Genomic DNA, 20,309 nt, shown 5'->3' with positions numbered 1-20,309 from the left:
GCTCAGCTTCAAAACTGGTGTGAGCCACAAAGGCTTTTACAGTGCATTTAGAGGCAACTTTATACCAAGTTTTTTTTTTTTTTTTGTGCAGACTGAGACATGCAAAAACCTCTGTAATCTGCATCAAAGAATATGAAAAGACCCTTTCCCAAAAAGATATAGGGCTGATCTGATGAGCAAAACATGTTTTGAAACAAAAACGTGAGGTAATTGTGAACTGCGCTAGCTATTCAGACGTAGCTCCATGGCTGCTTGATTTGCATTGATGCTTCACTGAAACAGTTCTTAATATGGTGCAGATAGAATTCATGCCTGTTGTACAGTAGCAGCACACGCTGTGCTCAGTATTGTTTTTTAGTTGGTCTACCTCAGTTGCCAGGAATATCAATACAAAATGCATAATATATAAATAAAGCCAATAAATTTGGCAGGAGATGCAAAACTGTATCAGAAAGCATAAAATCACTGCTTTTCTTGCTTCATAATAGATGCTTAATTAAGAAAATGTGGCCTCCTTTTGTAATTTCTAAAATTAGAGAGCACATGCCGCTATGATGCTACAGAGCATGCAAAAAGGCCTGTAATCGGTCAGAGGTATTTGTGAAAAAACTTCTGAATTTGGCCAGACTTTTACTACTGATCTCTTAATGACAACCCCAACCTCTGAAAAAACCTCTGAATCTGGCCTGACTTTTAATGCTGATCTCTTAATGACAACCCCAACCTCTGTAAAAACCTCTGAATCTGGCCTGACTTTTACTGCTGATCTCTTAATGACAACCCCAAATCTAATCATGCCAGACCAAGAGAAACCATTTGCCTTGATTTGTGAAAGCCAACCCCCAACCCAGCAGCACCACCGGACTGGTCTGAGGGATGACAAGGGTCCAACTGTGCTACCCTGTCATAGAGTTAGTGATGAAACTCTAAAGAATAAAGACAACACTGTCTAGCTTGTTTTATTATTATCATCATCATCATCATCATCAATATTGTTCGTAGGCACATCTCAATGGTGTGATGGGAGAGTACATCCTGCCAGCCTCCGCTCTGCAGTGCACTACGTGAGTTGCAGAGTCATTGCACAGCTGCCACGAGCTGACTGCAGGCGCCCAATAGACAAGACGACCCACCTGGCTAAACCCCTCCCCTCCCTGGCGAGGCCACACCCAATAATTATGCACTATCCTATGGGGCTGCAGTCAGCACGGCCTGGACTCAAAGCCACGCCCCCGGGGCGCAACGCTGCAAAACTTCATTGCGCGTTCGAGCGGCACTCTTTCTTTCTTCTTTTAAGAAGTGGAGCTTTTCCAGGGCTTTTCTGAAGGGCTTATAGATTACCTGCGAGCAAAGAGCGTCCCGTGGATGCTATCGATCCCGGCCCTAAGCAAGGACTCGGCTTAAAAGCCACGCTAGTGAGTCAGTGAGCCTAATCCGCTGCGCCCAGCCTAATAAAAGCACTCAAGTAAAACACACAAAAAGGTAAAAATAAAAAATAAAAATAAAAATAAAAAAACACACGGGCAGAAATAAAATGTGCTTTCCGATAAACAGAACTGCTCATAACCCTGATGAAACACGCCTCCAGGAAAAGCAATCACTTCTGTTTGCTGATTGTGATTATTTGTGGGCGAAGTACGCCACTCTTATGCGTCATATTTTCTACATGAGCATTAGTGCTGTGAGCACACTGTCAGCACCTTGAATGAGAGTCTAGGGTATGCACTCATATACATGCATCTTGCATTACCTGTAATATGGTATTCACATCTATTCTTACCACTAGCACTACTCATGATATCCACACCTTTCATTGCCTGTATTATCCATCTGCTTTTAAAGACATTCCATGACATTGCATGGCTCACCAGGCTCTTTGTGAGGTCACCAGTGCTTTATTTCTTCTTAATGATGTTCCAAACAGTTGATTTTGGTGAGCCGAAGGTTTGGCCTATGTCTCTCAGTTTTTTTTATTTATTTCTCAGCCTTATAATGGTTTCCTTGACTGTCATTGGCGCAACTCTGGCCCTCACGTTCACAAATGCCTATAACAAACACCAATGCCAATCAAAAGGCTAGAATCAAAACTAGATATTGAAAGCTCTCTTATACAGTACCCGCACTAAGGAAGCAATCGAACACACCAATGACTAATCGGAAACACCTGTGATTCCATTATGAGGCCCTGAAATGGTGGAACTATTTATGAAAATGCTGTAATTTCTACATGGTACAACCAAAATGTACGAAAACACCCTTAAATAAAAGCCGAGAACGTGCACTCTAGCCACACGTGAACAGTTTGATTACAAATCTAAAATTGTGGAGTACAGAGGCAAATAAGAAAGTATTTGTCCCCAAACATTATGGAGCTCACTGCATATCATTACAACATAAATTACCGCAATATAGTATTTGCCTTTATCAATTATATCTTGCGTTACATGTAATATCATATTGATGTGCGGCTCATTACACATTTGGTTACATTTAATGCGGTTTTCACCTACATCACTGCACCATTACCTGTAATGTGGTACCCAGCAACACCCATTCGATCTTGCCAGTCTCACAACCCATGTTAAACCCATGGACCTTCCAAGCACCCCAGGACATGTTTAGTCTTGTAGATTACTTTAAAAAAATATTGAAACCAATAGATTAATCTCTTTTTTAATAATTAAAAAAACATTCTATTGAAACACAATAGATTATGCCAACAATGTGTACAAACAAATAAAAAATTTCCCTATGTGTAACTTGCTTTGAAAAGGAAATTTCGAAAAGCAAGCAAGATCGATAAAACAATTATGAGGAACAGACTTCACAAAGAACAATTTCAATGGACATCCAAGAACAGATTATCTTTTTTCTTTTTTTTTTTTCTTCTGAACATCACATCAGAAAAGGTTAATTTGATTTTTGAAGATTGTTTAGCACAAAAAGGCCAGAAATACCCTTCACAGTTTGCAAATTTCCCTCACACAAAATTGACGGGACCCTTTCACGCTCCACCTCCTGTTCCAGATGAGTCCATCTCACAGTCATCCGTAAGTCTCTGCTCATCCTTTCGGAAGTTCACCGTTAACATAAGACCCTCCTGTCCTGTAGGCCGAGAAACAGGAAATTGCACAGTGTGTCTCTGCCCTTTATTTCCTACTAGTTTTTAAATCTGTTTCATTTTCTTGGGGGGGGGGGGGGGAGAAGTGGGAAACGGTCTGAGAAACGGGCTCAGAGGTCACCCGTGTTGCTCGGTCCTGGCTCACTTTCAGAATCAAACTCGTCTGTTTTTTTCTCACGTCTCCGATTGCACCACTTCAGCTGAGGATCGCACACTCTGGACGTAGGTCTGATTAGACTACCAGAGGTTAACAGAATGCAAAAGAGCTGTAAGTCCTTAAGTCCTTCGGGTGCACTGGAAGTATAAAGTTTTCCTTCGAAAAGCTGAGAAAAAAAACGGTAATGTACACAAGCGTTCACTGACCTTTCAAATGAGCGATTGTTTGGCGAAGCTCAGAAGGTCAGATATACCAACTTTGTGCTGTCTTTAATTCTCTGTTGTCCTATTAATAATGAACTATTATAAATCATGCGTCTAAGAAAACATCCATTTGTGACAATGTAGAGTTCATGTCTATCTGAGACAAGAAATGATAAAGAGCATAATGAATTCGACCTGAGAAGCGATGAGTCATTGAGTAAACAATGACATTGGCATTCCAGAGAATTGCAGCTGCTTGGCCAATGTCACCCTCTTGTAACTTAAACATTGACTTCCATACATAAACAAATATTATTATTATTATTATTACTATTATTATTATTATTATCGTTGTTGTTGTTGTCTTGTTTATTTTTTGTTGTTGTTGTTGTTGTTATTTGAACACACCGAATCAATAAGAGCTTGATGAAAACCAATCAGCGCAGCTCTAGTGGAAATAAACATCTTTACAATCTTAGATAACGCGGGACTGCTGACTGGCTCCTCCGCGTCGGCGCTCTGTCGAAGTCTGAGGGTTTGGGTTTTGCGCTGTGCTGTGCTGAAAGGCGTCAGCATGGGCGAGCCTTCCGGTTTGAACGTGAGCGTGGTCTTTGTCCATGACGATGGGGTATGCATACTGTGTGTGCTGTGTTTGTGCAGTGTGGATGCTCCGGTCCTGTGGCCTCCTCCTCCTCCTAATGCTCCTCCTCCTCCTGCTCTTCCTCACTCCAGGCCCTCGTTGTGCTCCAGGCCGAGGTCTCGAATGGCGGCACTGTGCAGCCGTCTCCCTCTCTCCCCCCTCTCCTCTTCCGCCTCGTCCTCCTCCTCCATCCCCTCGTCCTCTTCCTCCTCGTCCTCCTCCTCCTCTTCCTCCTCCTCCGTCCCGTCCATGGAGTCGTCTGCTCCCCCCAGCATGGCCTGCTGCATGGCCAACGTAGCTGAGTCTGAGGACAGAGGCTGCAGGTTGTCCATTGCCAGGGAGCCTGAAGGACAGACAGACAGACAGACAGGCAACCAGACAGACAGACAGACAGACAGACAGACAGACAGGCAAACAGACAGACAGACAGAAAGACAGACAGGCAAGCAGACAGACAGACAGACAGGCAAACAGACAGACAGACAGACAGACAGAGAGTGCATATAGATTTTGGTTTTCTTAGGTCCTCAGACTCAGCATAAATACTTCAGATGTGACAGACACAGTAAAAGAATGAATAAGCCAGCAAATGAAATCACTTTTGAGAGAAACATTAACAAGAGACTGGGTGACACAGTAACTGAGATTACGGCTAAAACAGAAATTGAGTTTATGGGTGACAGTAATTAAGATAACAGCTGAGACAGTAACTAAAGCCCCTTTCACACAGTTAATACCGCATGTGAGCCGCCACTGATGCGGTAACAGGTTCCCTTTCCCACAGAATTTGTAATGCGGCATTCGAGCCGTCTTTACCTTTCACACACAGTAGAACTCAACTCTCGTGAATGAATTGTTTACCTTCCGTTACCATAGTAACACACTTGATGTAGGCCCAAAGCTATAACGTTACTTGTTATTTATTTTCGTTGCAATCTTCTTGTAATTTCCGGCAAAACAATCAAACAAACATGTTACATTTTGAAGTGCAAGTGGTCGCATTTGTTATGTTATTAGTTTTCGCATTCTCAATGCATTTACAATGTGGGTCCAGGTATTTCCTCTGTATGCCATTTTTTCGGTTGAGAGATAGGTGCGTGTGAACGCAGATCTGTAACTTAATTTGAACGCCTCTCAGAAAGCAGTCGTCGATGCTGCTTTCCGTTCCCACAGGAGAAATGCGGTAGCCGAGGCGCCTCGAAAACACTGGGAGAGGCGTTTTCGATGCGGTATTTTAAAAGCCGTCGCAACGTGTTCACACAGACATAAGTGCGGTATCGAAGCCGTCTCGAAAAAAACTCCTTCTTTCTTCTGTGTGATGGGGGTATATGACGAGGTGAGACAGTAATCAAGATTTTTGCCCAGACGGTAACTGAGATTATGGTAGAGATAGTAACTACTTATATATGAAATGATGACTGAGGTTATACGTGAGACAGTAATCAAGGTTATGGGTGAGGAAGTAACGAGACAGGAAGTGACTTTACTGATTACACAGTAACTGAAGTTACAGATGAGACGTAAGTGTGATTATGGGACCAGGTAGGACAGAAACAGGGTGCTGGCACTAAAAGCTGCGACTGAAGGGAGAGACTGACTGTCGGAGTTGTTGGCTGAGTGCGCTCCGTGCGTCTGGAGGACACCGGCTACAATGGAGTCAGGCCAGAAGCGCTGGGTCGGCCGGTGCTGAGACTTCATCTTCTTAGCCTTGGGCGCTGGGTCAGGGTTACTGGCGTCCAGCATGGGCTGCAAGATTCGTCTGCGGGCGTTAATGAACCTGAACAGGGAGGGAGGGGGGGAGGAGGGAGGAAGAGGCAGCAGAGAGCGGAGAGACAGAGGCGAGAGAGGGAGAGAGGGAGGGAGAGTGAAGAGATATGGAGAAGAGAAAAAGGGAGGGACAGAATGATGGGAGATAAAAAAGAGAGAGGGACAGAAGGGAGGGGTGGAGAGAGAAAAATAAGGGAGAGAGATAAGGGGAGAGAATGGAAAGAGGAAGATGAAGAGTGAAACAGAGGGAGAAAGAGGCCAGGGGAAAGGGAGTGAGGTGATGTGAATGATATGATAAAGAGAGAAGAGGAACAAGGAGAGAGCAACAGCGAGAGAGAGAGCAAGGAGAGAGAGAGAAACAGAGAGAGAGCGAGAGAGCAGGGAGAGAGAGAGAAAGAGAGCGAGATGTGGCTGTGACAAAGATACTCCTTTCATTATATACACACAATGCACCCTTACATAAGTGTCGGATGTAAAGCAGTTTTCATGCACTCCAATGTTTCAGAGCATCCTTGAAACGAACAGAACAGCAGTGAAACACAAAGCAGTAATGCAATAACATTATTCAACCAGTAGATGGAGCCATGCTGCTATCAATACAACAATGAAAAGTAAAAAACCGACGAAGGCCGCAAAGAATATAACAGCAAAAAAACGATCATCTTTAACTTTGTCTGGAGTAACACTGTACAATTTTACATTGTAGCGGTCTGGTATAGCCTTGTGGACACTTACCAGTTGTTGACCTGTAGCAGAGTGAGATTAGTTTGTCCTGCGATCTGTCTCTTCTCATCCTCTGTAGGGTACGGGTGCTAAGGTCGGAAAGCAAAAACATATTTATGAAAATCTTTCATCAGCCAGCTCATTATTTACAATTTCATGGCAAATAAAATTCCCTGATGTCTTTTACATCAGGAAACTGAACTACTAACTTCTACTAACTAAATTATACTACTGTGCACTGTGAACAACTAAGCCAACATTAGTTAAAGTGCATCTGAACTTCACCAAGTTAAATTTTGCCAGATTCTTAAAGTAAAAATAAAGTTATTGTCCTTGTTACATTTATGGCTACTTCAGTAAACAATTAGGGAAGACAACATGTTATTATGGTGCTTGAGAAAGCCAGTCCAATTATCCAGATGGAATCAACTCAACACCTATGACTGTCCCCACCCACAACCCCCCACGCCGCTTCTGTCACCTCACCATGAGGTGCTGGAAGAGCCAGGAGCGCATGATGTTGGTGGCGTGCTTCGGCAGGACCCCCCGCTTGTTTTTCGATTTCTTATCGTCGTTGTCCAGCAGTGCGGAGAGGTCCAGGTTTACCTGAGAAGAGAGCAGAGGAAGGAGGCCTAAGCGTTGCCACGGTGACAACAGGCGGGTTCTATCTTCTCTCGCTACCAGACCGTGCATCACCATAGCAACAAATCTTTTATTTTCCCTGGGTTGATATTAAAATGTGAAATGAAAGAACAGTCATTCACATTCAATAAAAAACACATGTATAAAATAACTTCTATCAGCAGTCTTTTTACCAAAACCCGTCTTAGACTTGTGTATACTGTAAAACTTTCTTGTAGTCACCTATACTGTAAACTTTTTGTAGTCACTTGACCAATTCTGTACTGTAATACAGGTTCATGAATGTGGGTCAAGTTGAGAAAATGGCACTATCCACAGCTGAATGGTAGCCACATTTCTTAGCAGTGATTCATTAGTTTTGGTAAGTACGTGGGTGCTTCTTTAAAATAACTTAATCCGGAGTGTCGAAAGACCTGCGTGGATCTTTCTGGCCGAACTCTGTCTGGAACACGCACCATTCTGTGTGTGAAACCTACGGATACAGCAACACAGCGGGGAGCTGTACCAACACAACCCATTTATACAGGCCTAAGAGGGCTCATTTCAAGCCTTTTCAAAAGCCATCTGCACTGCATGCCAGTTTGGATTCTCACACCATTGCCTGCTTCCCCAAGATAATAATAGTGCAATGGGACCATGCCATATCTTTCCATGGCACCGCTAGGTGTAGATTCAAAGTGCGAAATAACGGCTGCATGGGATGACTACTTCCTAATTGGAAGTATTTTTCGTCCCTCCGTACATGACAAACATTTTTCTGTGTACTGTATGTGCGCTGAGAAGAGCATTTTTATGTAAGAAGAATTCATACATTTTTAATAATCCATCTGTGGCTACAACAATGTAAATTGTTTGAAGGTGCAAAATATGGCCGCTTAGGGAGAGAAAATGGCTAACATTGCCCTGCACAGTCTTAAAAAGGGGCAAATGAGGGCCCGCATAAATAAAAAAATAAGCAAGTAAATAAATAAATAAATATCCATTTTAAGAATAAGCGTAATTAATTTCATGCAGACACTGGCGAGGCAAAGTTCTGAAAAACAGCTCCCCGCTGATGGTAAAATAAATAAATAATAATCGCACATAAAAACAGCCCTCATTACCATTGCAGCTGGGGTGTCACGTGGAAATCCCTCCCCCCTGCCCCCTCAGCCCTGGGAATGCATGTTCCAGGAAGCGGGCTGAATTAATTGGCAGCGCGGAGCCGGGGTGTCATTACCAGGCGCTTGTCGGGGACGTAGCTGCGGGCTGTGTGCTATTCCCCGCCCGCGTGTAGCGCGCGGCCCCGGCGCGGTCCTGGCGCTTTCGCCGAGACCCGCTGCTGTCTGTCAAACACGGGATCCTCCCGCCAGACTCCCTGACTGCCGAACGTCAGCGGCAGCCTCAGCTTCCTGCCCGAGGTCTGAGCCTGACGCCGGGGTGCCTGTGGGTCGCCTCCCTGGTGGGTGACGCTCCAATGTGACAGGAGGGTCGGGGGGGGGTCTTTTTTGGGGGGCAAAATGCAGTGCTCGTTAGAGTCACCGTTTGGCTTTACGAGCTCTTCAGAGCTTCAGACGCTAAGTTTCCTGTATCTCCTCAAGGGAACGGAGGGAGTGGGCGAGCGGGGGTTTAGGGGATCTGAGGAGGGGAGGGGGAAGGTGAAAGTCACCCCTCACCTGTGCGTTTTGGATCTGGATGGTCCCTTGCGGCAAAGCCTGGGTTAGCACCTGCCCCTGCGATGTCACCATGGTTACCGGCTGATACAACGTTCCACCTGGTTGACAAAAGACCGTGGTCACAGAGGGCAGTGTCTGGGGCACGTGTGTCTTTATTCCATAAATGATGCAGTCCCCCAGTTACAGTTGCTGCGTTAGCACAAAAAAATCAATCCAGATGCAGGAATGATGTACTGTGTGTATACTGAGTTAATTCAGTAGCACTTAACCACTTGCAAGAAGCACTAATACCTAAAGTATAGTAGAGTATACTTTATTATTATTTGTATACAGTATCACTGTTGGCAATGGAAAACCTGCTTACTTTTGAGGACAGGATACTGCAGAACTCCCCTAAAAAAAACACCTCTAGTCCCACAGGTTGGGAGGGGGTTTTTTTCACGAGGGGCAGGTAAGACGGAAAAGGGAAGGAGAGACTGCCAGTGAAGCCGGCCCACCTGACACCACTTGCGAGTTGATGGTCGTCATGGCAACGCTGCCCTGCTGCAGGGCGCTGGCAGGGACCACGATGCCTGAGGGGTTGACGGAGCTGGAGACCGCCGAGGGGGTGGAGCTCTGCAAGAGTTCCTGGAAAGAGAAAAAAAGAGAGGGGGAAGGGGGGCTTTAAACCAGGGAGGTGCCCCCAAAAAGCCCGTTCTGTAGTTACCGTGGGCCCCGTTGCGCTTCATTTGAGACACTAGCGGGGGAACAGATCCCACAATCCCGTGCGCCGCTAGCCGAACACCATAAACATAAACAATATTCCGTCCACGGGAGGTCTCCTGTCAAGGATACACTATGCACCAGGAGATCGAAAAATCAAAAATGCATTTGTGCTACCTACCAAGTCAACCAAACACAAGTCATTAGCTCAGTATTGCCAAAGGCTGTCTCAAAAGAGGAGCGTGAGCAAGACTCCAAAACATAGGATGACACCTGCAGAAACTGCCAGAAATTCCTACCCAAAACCCTTCCCTGAAAGAGCAGCTCTGAGCTCCAGCTGACACAAGACGTGCCTGTCAGTGCCTCCCAGAATGCAATTCCTCATTCTGTATAATTCAACCAACCTGAGTTATGTGTCACACGGTTAGGCTCAGAGTCCTCTCAGTAGAACAAGGCGTAAATAAGATAAAGGAAAACCCTGCACGGATTTCCAGAATTTGTGGCTCAGCTCACAGGTTGCACAGTGGAGACTAAGACGCAAGGGGCGTTCCAGTCCAGGCTTGGCACAGTGCTGGATGCTGTCGAGTTCTGTATGTAAATGCTGAGTGCAGACGGGCTGGTCCCACCGCTGTGCATTCTTACGCCTTTGCGCCCAGCGTCAGCTCCTCGCATCGGCGGACGCTGAAATCGACAGCCGCGGCCTTCGCGGCTAATAGCGGATCGCTAGCCGTTCAGCCGAGCCGTAGGAACGGCGGGAGAGAGCCGGAGAGGACGGCGAGGAGAGACGAGCCCGTTCCTCCCGCGCTGCCCTCACCCCTGACGCGACGCCCGCGTCCCGACCGCGAGCTCGCCCTGATCACCAGCCTACAGTCCGCGCCTGCCTTCCAGAGGGATGAGAAATCCACCGGCGAGCAGGCGCCAGGCAGGATTTCCATCTCATTAACTTCCTCCTTGTTATTTTCTGGAAAATTACCTATTAAAAATTAAATGTGCGTCTGAACTTGCCGGGGCACCGAAACTCATCAGCCAATTGACATCTCCCTTCTCCTCCACCCCTTCTCAATCCCCTTCTCTCAGTCCGATTTCTCTGCTTGCTGTCACTGTCTCTCTCTCTCTCTCTCCTCACCCTTCCTTCTGATAATTTGCGTCTATCGCACAGCGCCAATCAGATGCATGGTTGCTGTGGAAACGGGCGCAGGGAGATGTGGCGACATGGCGGAAACAACAGCATAAAAGTTACCCATCAGCCTGTTGGGTCTGTCTGCCCAAACATATGAACTGTAAGCTACAACAGACTCTCAAAGAGGCCTTGAGTGCTGAGGAATGACATTGCCTTTGCTTATGCTAATCCCCACCCTCTCACTTCCTCACTGGGAGCCTATCAGAGAACATTCAGAGCCTGGATGCTATGGAGGCGGAGTCAGAGAGCAGGTGAGATGTTAGGCTCTTCAGAAGCTGTGTAGCCATCACACCTGCATATATACAGCACTACTTACATCTTTTCAACAGACAGGAGGATCAGTAAGACAGGCAACACTCGCTCAAGAAGCTTTTGTGCTCGGTCTCTGATTTCTCAGGTGAACTCCATGGAAACTAACAAGAGTAAAACCAGTAGCTTTCCTAAAGTTACATAGACGGACAACACTTGGCAAGTTTACTCTGGTGCTAAGAGTATACAATGAGGTTGAGAGACAGCTGATTAATTCAGCGAAGCTTGTCACAAGTGCACAGATGACTTTGTCTTTAATCGAGAGTCAACATTATTCACAGATGTTCAAAATGATTTCAGTTGAGGTGTAATATGGATCTGGTGTGAAGGCGTGCCTGTAAGACAGAAGTTTTTATGCTAGTGTGGTGTCATCTGTCAGCCATACAGAAAGGTGGCGCTGTCTCACCTGCTGCAGGCTCAGGGAGGTTTGCGAGGGGGAGTAGGGCCCACCCAGGTCGTTCCTCAGCAGGTTGTCGCTGTGCATCTTGGTCTTTAGGCAGGTGATGTAACGGTTGCAGAAGTCTTTGCAGAGCTCGTTCACCTTCTCCAGCTCTAGCAGGTGGATCCGCAACACCTGGATGGCCTTCACCATCTAAGAGGACAGAAGGGGGCGCTCTTGCTTACTGTCTTTGAAGGTACTGATAGGCAAGTGAGGGTCCGTGAACCTCAGAGTGTGTGGAGATACAGTGTACTGTAAATTATTGATAGCTTGAAACCATTATGCGTGTTCTGTCAGTGAGCAACTGACATTGCATGACAGCGCCACCCATTCTGAGGTTTATGAACTTGCACTCTCCTGTCACTGCTTTCGGGTCTGTACTATATGGGAATTTAGGTACTTGTCACATGAAACGTGGGTATCCCAAAGGTATCAGCCATAGGCCAACCCGTTAACATTACTTTCCTACCCTCTGGTTACTTAATTCAACAGTTCTGGTCACAGAGCAGCCTCTGGTGACAATCCTAATCTTTCATTTGAAGTTAAGTCGATAATACTCAGGAAAGTCATTCACAAAGTTATATTAAACAGAACAGAAGCACATTCATGCTATGAACACGAACATTTTATTTCTTTTTAAATAAAATGTTACGGTAATCAAATCGAATCAAAAAAATGAATTCGTTCATATTCAATCTCAATAAAAAACGCATCTTAATAAATCTGTCCTAATATAATTCACATTTACCTTTTTCTGCTCTCTGCGTGCACTTTTATAATTCGCAGAGCCAGATAGTCAAAGTCGTTATCAGTGTGTGGGCGGAACAGACGTTTCCCTCAGAGGCCATTTCGGGCCCCTCAACTCCGGGCCCTGCTTGACATTCTGCGAGATTTGAGCCCAGCAGTGGGTGACCGGCTTTTAATCAGGGGGCTGGCTTTTTGAACCCGCCCTTCTGCTGTTTTGCCCACGGTGCACTCTCAAAGTCAGCACTCAAGGGCACGGGAATGGGCGGTAAACCGCTTCGCCAAGGAGGGGATAAATCTGCCAATTACCGCAGTTCATTTAATCAGGGCCCGGTGCCATCTCTGCCCCGGCGCCCGGGCGCCCGCTATAACTGTCCTGGCCGAGAGTTACGGCGCGCGGAGGCCGCCCGTGACCGCCGCATCGTAAAGCACACAGATGCGCGGGTAATTGACTGCTCGCCACTTGTCGGCCGAGCGCCCCCGTAATGACGAACGCTGACCTTTCCCCCCCCCCCCTCCCCCCCCTCCCTCTCTCCCCTAATTTCTAATTACAGTTAGCTGTCACGGAGGGAGGAAGGCTCGAGGAGAGATGGGTAGGGGAATAGTGGGAGAGGAAGAGAGGAAAAGACAGAGCGCACAGCCCGCTCTTTAATGCCATCCCCTAGACTTTTTGAGTTGCCCTGCTTGTCTGCAGGGCTTAGCGCACCGCAGGGCTCGTTCAGGAGGCTAAGCATAAGATCACACTAGCAGCAGAGCTCAGTGCTGCGCAGGGGTGATGTGGCTGTACCCCCCTGCCACCAGCAGGGGGTATCGTGAGAGTTGAGGTGTTTAAATTCAGGCAGAAGGCAGGACTGACCAGGTTGTCCAGCTCGGGGTCCTCGCTAAAGAAGGGCTTGTGGTCCTGCTCCTGCTGGTGGACAAAGTTCTCGATGTCCACGTCAAAGCTGGCGGAGGTGATGCACTCCGACCCCTGTGTGGCCTGCTCACACTTCTCAAACAGCAGGGCAAGCAGCGGGAAAAGGGGGTGTCTATAGAGGTGGGAATGGGGGGGGGGGGGGGGGAGTAGGGGGGGTAAGTGACAAAAAGTGATATATAATTTTATCAGACACTTCGGTACACATTCTGTTAGAGAGAATGTTAGTATATCAACAACAAGCACAAATGTTTAATGCCTCAGTAAATAAGACAAGAAGAGACAATTTCAAGACAATTTCAAAGACATTTAAGAGAAAGAGAGAAATTACAATAAAGTCCCTATAAACCGCTTTCATTCACAAATGACCCCTGAGGGTATCAGCAATGCGCTCAATGCCGAGCTTTTATCCTGCCAAATTCTAGCTGAAACACTAGCAACATACCGCAGCAAACAAATGTCTGAGTATATATAGTGCAAGGCACAACACACTACTCCGGTGCAGCTGTGCAACTGAAAACAAAAGGTGCATTTCAGACACAGTTTGAACAACATGAATATTCACCAGTAAAGAATTCAGGAAACAGACCCTTGCCCTGCCCATATATGTCCAGCTTTTGGGGGGGGGGGGGGGGGGGGGGGCAGTCTGGTGGTAGTTGTAGTCTGTGTGGGCACACAGGAAAGCTGAGGCTCCAGCAAGCACGCCCCAGCCCAGGCTGTAACCCATCGCTCTCATTTGCAGCCTTTAATAGCCCGGTATATTAGACTCTAATCTGCCTGATCCCAATTTAATGCGGCTCCCTTCAGCGCGTGTGAGAGGAATGCTAAGCAGGCCTAGCCGCAAAGAGCTCTGATCTGCAGTCCCTCGAGACTCCGGAGCCCTGGGGCCGAATGAGACTCACACACCGACTCGCTGGCGCCCCCGCCAGGACACCGGTAACAACTACCCCCACCGCCTCACTGAATCGTAGACCTAGCTGCTGCTGCATCCCTGATCAACCGACTAAAATAAAATCCCTGTCTTTTTAAATATCGTTCATCTATCTGGGAGGAAAAATAAAAGCTGAAAACAAATTCTAACTGTCATCTTTGTTTCAATATTAAAACAAAAACACAAATATATTAGAGACGTGTCTAATACTTCGTAATAATAAACTGAATCTAAGTCCAGCCGTAACTGCCTACACTGAGGCAGCGCTGCTTATGCGCTGAGCGATATTCGGAGAGCACGGCTCTGGAGTGAGCGTTGGCTTCAGGTGCCCAAGTCTGCACTCACACGGCTGTGTGTTTACAGTGCTGTTCTGTACACAGCGGCCGGTGGGCCCACGGGCCGCTGCCATGGAGACACGGCACCGCGGGACTTCTGGGATTTAGAGGCCTCATCGGAGAGTAAACACCGGCATTATTGGGAGTCTCATAACCGTAGCCTACCCATACAGAGGTGTAAAAATAAACCTGAATCTAAGAGTAATAAACAATGAGGAAAAAAGCTGAGGGAAGAAGAGCATTTCCATAGGGGGAGAAAGGACAATAAGGAATCATTCCTTTTGTTCAAAGTGTTGGCGGCTTCATTAAGCCCCAGCCTGCCACGATACCTGCTTTTCCAAATCCCAGCTTCAACAAATGGCAATGGAGAGGAACTCACAGAACAACATTGATTTTCTAAAAACACATTTTATTCACTTGGGCCTGAACAATGCATGCTGTCTTTTAGATCCAGAAAAATGTTCTTATTCCAAAAGAGTTTTGTAAGATCATGCATACTGCCATATGGCTGAAGGCGGCCGTTCACCAGTCCACTCTCCTTTCTTGTTTCTGTGACCCACTCCAAAAGTTTAAATAACCCTTGCAGTTTTTTTTTCCCCCCACTGATGAAAAAGGGCTTGGACATAGAGGGCGGCGGCAAAGCTAATCTGTTAACCTTTGAAAATGTGCTGCCCAGACCGTTGAAAATGAAAAGCTCCACGCTATTTATCCCTGGAGTCCCACGTTGGCTCTCTGAGGAAGGCTAGATCGGGCTTCAGTCCAGAAGCTTGGGGGAAAGAATCAGGACCCGTGGCCTGCCTCTTTCATCAGAGATAGCGCTTTGCCACTGCAGGTTCCACGCGGTAGCAGGCCTACTGTATACAGCAAATCTGAAATGGGGTGCCCATGGAATGGGATTTGCTCATATCCCTCCCCTTTTTACAGTAACACAGCTTCCTCCAGACCTTCTGGCAGCAAAAGCATATGTATGGAGCAGACAGGCTAACATCCCATGTTATATTCTATGAGACAAAAACAGTCAAGGCAACATCTATATATATATATAGAACCTGCTCCCCAAACTAAATAGCCTAAACATTAAACAGAATCTGCTTCTTTTTTTCTAAATCAAACATTTGATTTCATATTTATTACTGGGGTAATGTACAGAGCTACACAGCTACATTTTCAGGGTGAAATCAACCCAGAGTGTTTTTTCTAGAGTACATGTCTTCCGTGTTGGACTCATAGAACACAGTTAGAGTCTACTTAAATATCAAAGCCCCAACATATAATACAACAAAAGGCCCAGCCAAATAAAGAATGTTTCCAATCCTGCTGCTGCACGTGGGATAGTGGAGCATGTCAGCTGATCTATTTCAGAACTGGTAAAACTGCATGAGTTACGCAGTCAAACTGAACAGTGTTTAAAGTGATGGTTCACTTTTTTGACATTGCTCCAGTTTTAGAGTATTTTCAATAGACCCTGACAGTTTATGTGTGTGACGAAGAATATTTTAGATATTTACAGAAGTTTTTTTATGACCTGCCAATTTTACAATGGCTAGTATATGGTGATTCAGGGTTTGTGGTCTAAAGAAAGAAAATAAACTTAAAGAAATTCCCAAGTAGCTCCTACAGCAATGTTATGCCAGCAGAGGTCACACACTTACATTACCTAACTAGTCTTCAAGAAATTACACATAATATTATTTTTGTTAGAACTATTTTCAATGGTGCATGTAACCTAAGACCACTGCTCTCCAAGAAAGAATAACTGGCATGATAAAAACAGGAATATATGTGTTTATAATAGTAAAGAATAGCTATAAAATGAATTTGTTCACATTGTACATCCTCTAGAAACATAACATTAGCATAACATAACATAGCATTTAAGGTAATGGGAAACTTCTGCAAGTATCTAAAATATCCTTCACTGCATAAAAATACGATCTGGATCAATTAGAAAACATACTCCAAGAACAAAAACCCTGAAAATGAACTATCCCTTTAACAAGGCAAATCAAATGCTTTTGTGCCCCTAGTGGTTGACAGTAGGAATCAGACATATCTGCACTGCAGAGGACTGGAACGATTGACTGGGGTGTCATTAAAGCCCCCATAAAGTAAGATTTACAAGCCTAAGGAGAGAGTCAAGAATCAGCACAGAGATATTCCTCTCCCTGAAAGCAGAAAATAACAGTTCTCCATGAATCAGAGTAAGGGCGATGGAAATGCTGTCTATCTTTTAGGCTAATAGAAACTCGGACGGTAAAAGGAGGATGAAGAGAACAAATCACACAGGGTTTTCGTGCTTGGTTTTTTTTTTTGTATAGTTTTTTGTCCTTTGTCTGTTTTTAGCTGTTTTGTTCTAAGTGTTACTGAATTAAAAACTGAAACTGAATTATTATTTTTAAGCAAAAAGACTGTCATAGCCCATTTATGTTCACATTGTCCAGACAGCTGAAGATGAAACTACAGCGGAACTGCAGTGGACGAACCCCAAGACGCCTTAAACGGTTCAAATTAGCGTAGCGTAGCCTATTCACCGCCCGCCCTTCCGTGTGAGGAGAACCCGGCTCTTCGCTCTCTAATGTGTCGGTCGGTTGAAAGAACAGCCTATTCCATCAGCATGGGTTTTGACAGGCCTCGCGGCGCACTGGGGACGCGGTGCAGCGCGTGTGTTTGCCCTCCTAATCAAGCCCGCTACACGCCCGGTCTCTTTATTAGCGCCCGCTCCGCCGCGGCTCCCGCTGCGCGGCTCCTGATGAGCCTCACCCACCCCCCCACCCCCACCCCCACCCCGCCCCCCAGGCTACATGTCGTGAGCTCAATCCTGCGCGGAGGCCAGGGGCAGCCCCCGAATCAGCCCCGGCTGACGCCGCGTCGCAGCGAAACGCACCCCCTCGTTCACCTGCAGAGCCAGGGGGCGTGGGCGTGGGCGGGAGCCAAGCGCGAACGAGACTTTGTGCGGTGGTGTAAGCCAAATGGCCACGGTGCAGAAGACATTTGCAGCGACGTTTCCGCACGTATTTTCCGTATGTATCAGCGTAGAGTTTGAATGCTCTGATTTTCATCTGTTCCCTTAATTTGTTGGTCATACAAAATATTGATTGGGACTAAGTATGCAGACTTTTAAGCCCCTCCAGATGGGAAAAGCTCAGGAAAGGGGTTCCAGAACTTGCCGAATTTGACTACACTCAGAAAAAGGAAAATCTTTTGCCGATTTTCCTTTTTGTATGATAATGTAGGACCTTTCAAAACATTTTCACATAAAAAGGCCCCAGAGATCACCAGCATATTCGCAATGTGTTCATATTTGCAGAACCGGCAACAATAAGCAGGATTTCTGCCGTCAAGTAAGTTCTGTTATTTAACAAAGAGTCACAGAAAAACGCTTGTGTGATAAGCCACTTCATGGCATTGTCTCGTTGGAGTTGAAAAAAAAGAGAATCATGCATCTTTCATATCAAATTACAGAGAACTAGTCATCTGATGAGAGTTACAGTTGCTCACATAACTCTGGGGGATGTACTTATGTTCCCTTTCATTGTAAGTCGGCCTGGCAAAGAACATCTGCTAAGTGAATGTCATGTAATGCAATAAACATAACCAACAACCTCTTGGCTCTGATAAAAATTGTACTGTATTGCCAAGGGCCATTTAGCACTGACATTTTAACAGACATGACCCTAAAAATACAGATGTTTGTTAAAAGCACAGAGAGAACGCAGCCTCAAAGAATGAGAGTTGTTTGGATGCTTAGATCAGGATGCTGAGAAAGCTTTGCATCAGCAAATGGTTGCAGTTTATGACGCATCACGGAGGCTCACATAGCGACCGTCTCTGCCCCCCCGCTAGCTGTCAAATTAAAAGTCCTCCTGTGGTGTGTGATATGGACTTTCCAGTCCTCTGCTGCGTCATTAAAACCTTTACTTTGTGGATGCCCCCCCGTGTCCAGCATTATGCTGGTGAATGAACGCCGATATCGACTGGGGTTCAATGAGTGTGTGAGCGCTCAAAATCCTGTCACAGTATGAACATCGTGGTCCATCAGGGTTTAACAACATCAACAATTATAACAATAAGAAGATGAATGATCATAAACATTCATTGAATTAGCATCTATATTGTGTATCGAAATACTGTATAGTGTATTCTGATGTTGTATACAGTTAGTGAACAGAAAAAGTAAGCATGGCAGTGTTCCAACACTGAAGAGTACTGGTGGTCTCACAAGAGTATGTGGTGTGTCTTTGTGGCATCGACTGGGTGCTCTCATGCCCTTAAATTACAGTCAATATCAGTTGTTACTTAACATCATTATTGTTTTGTCATTGCTAAAGCATTTATTTCCAGTAGAAAAGGGTGCCTTTCAAGATAAAAGACATTACCCTCACCCACAGTGCACAAATAGTCGCCCAAAGGTTCGAGGAGCATGACACTGATGTTATCCATAAACTATGGCCTACTCAGAAGCTAAACCTGAACTTAATCAAGCATTTACCAAATATTTTGGAACGACTTCTGAGACAGGATTTTCCTAGTCAGTAGGAGTTTATCGAGGTGGACGCTTAGCAACATATTACTGCTGCGGAATTCCAACTGCTGGTAGACTCCACAGCACTAGCTGTACCAGCCGTGCATACCTATTAATAGCATATTACATGATGTTACATTTTGTTTGCATTTTTTAAAATGTGTTCACAACCTGCATTTACAGTTCCTATTCTGCAAGCTTATCCTCAGCAGTTTCCACCAATCAGCATTACTCTTGTAATGAGCTTTTTAGCAAGACCTGAGCCTTACTATCACCGGTACAGTGCTGGCCTTAAAATTCTCTGTTAGGTTTGTGTTTATTGACCTATACTTTTCTGCACCTCCCCATTTCCAACATTGCTTCTGTAGCTCTGCGTTTTGATGATCTACTGTACATACATCTATTGACAGTCCATTTTCTGTTGTTTAGAAAAGTATAAAGTTTAATTGGAGTTTGGCAAGCATCGAAGTACCCATAAGACAGAAATCACATGCGGGCCATTCCGTTGCTCAGAAGAGATGTTTTGACCCTCTAGCCTCACACAATCTTGGTTAATAAGACTTCATATATGATATAATACATCCTCATGTCCAACACGGCGTGCATCCAACCAATCAACATCACAACATTGGTCCTCTTGTGTTTTAAGCCTGTTCTGACATGTTTTACGACAAGTGCTGCTCAGACAATTGAATATGCAACATATTCAAAATTAATTTCCAAAACAACTCTGACTACTGCATATGGAGAGGGAAAACAGACCTCCTACCTGCACTCTAATAAGACAAGATGAATTGAAGCATACTTTATTGGGATTGCGGCTCCTCGTTAGGGTAATTACGGTACCATGCATTGATTCTGTTGTTAATAATTAAGCAACTAGGCTTGGAGACCAGAGGATACAACTTTGCACTAGCTCACAATTCCGGCAATTAGAAAAACAACTGGCGCGGGCATAATTGTCAGAGAGGATGCATGCCCCGTCTTTAAATCAAAGCGCTACGAGGCCACAAAGTGCTATTCTCACCACTTTAAAACTTCATATCCATGAATCGCGCGGAAGGCATGACAGCCAGGCCCGGATACGTATTGAATGGAGAGCAATTACTTTTACGGCCATTGTTTTTCTTTTCTTTTTTTAAACTGCGGCCCTGCTGTCCCTGTGCATTTTAATGTATTTCCTGGTCGCGCATAAAGATTTTCTTCTCCGCGTCGGTTCTCATCGAATGCAGAATGCGAAAACAGGAGGCGAGCATTAAGCCTCCTACTGCACCAATCTGAAATGGCGATCGTTAGCGTGAGCCGCATCCCCCCTCTGCAGCGGCT

General features: G+C 45.5%; 1 protein-coding gene across 5 annotated transcripts in view; it reads right to left on the bottom strand.

Moving 5' to 3' along the window:
* Nucleotides 1-2,657: 2,657 nt before the first annotated feature.
* Nucleotides 2,658-20,309, bottom strand: part of pknox2 (pbx/knotted 1 homeobox 2) — a 68,842-nt gene continuing 51,190 nt past the window's right edge. For 4 of the 5 annotated variants that reach the window (XM_035434048.1, XM_035434046.1, XM_035434047.1 and 1 more), the window contains 8 exons: nt 13,139-13,310; nt 11,506-11,691; nt 9,406-9,535; nt 8,909-9,006; nt 7,098-7,217; nt 6,624-6,700; nt 5,720-5,898; nt 2,658-4,464 (listed from right to left, as the gene is read on the bottom strand). In XM_035434048.1, coding sequence (XP_035289939.1) covers nt 4,205-4,464; nt 5,720-5,898; nt 6,624-6,700; nt 7,098-7,217; nt 8,909-9,006; nt 9,406-9,535; nt 11,506-11,691; nt 13,139-13,310 — 1,222 coding nt within the window. In that variant the 3' untranslated portion in view covers nt 2,658-4,204. The remainder of the gene's footprint in view (nt 4,465-5,719; nt 5,899-6,623; nt 6,701-7,097; nt 7,218-8,908; nt 9,007-9,405; nt 9,536-11,505; nt 11,692-13,138; nt 13,311-20,309) is intronic. The other variant, XM_035434049.1, reaches the window with a different exon arrangement.

The sequence above is a fragment of the Anguilla anguilla genome, chromosome 9, assembly GCF_013347855.1.
Source record: "Anguilla anguilla isolate fAngAng1 chromosome 9, fAngAng1.pri, whole genome shotgun sequence".
NCBI classification, from domain to species: Eukaryota; Metazoa; Chordata; class Actinopteri; order Anguilliformes; family Anguillidae; genus Anguilla; species Anguilla anguilla.
This window is presented reverse-complemented; position numbering and strand designations above follow the sequence as displayed.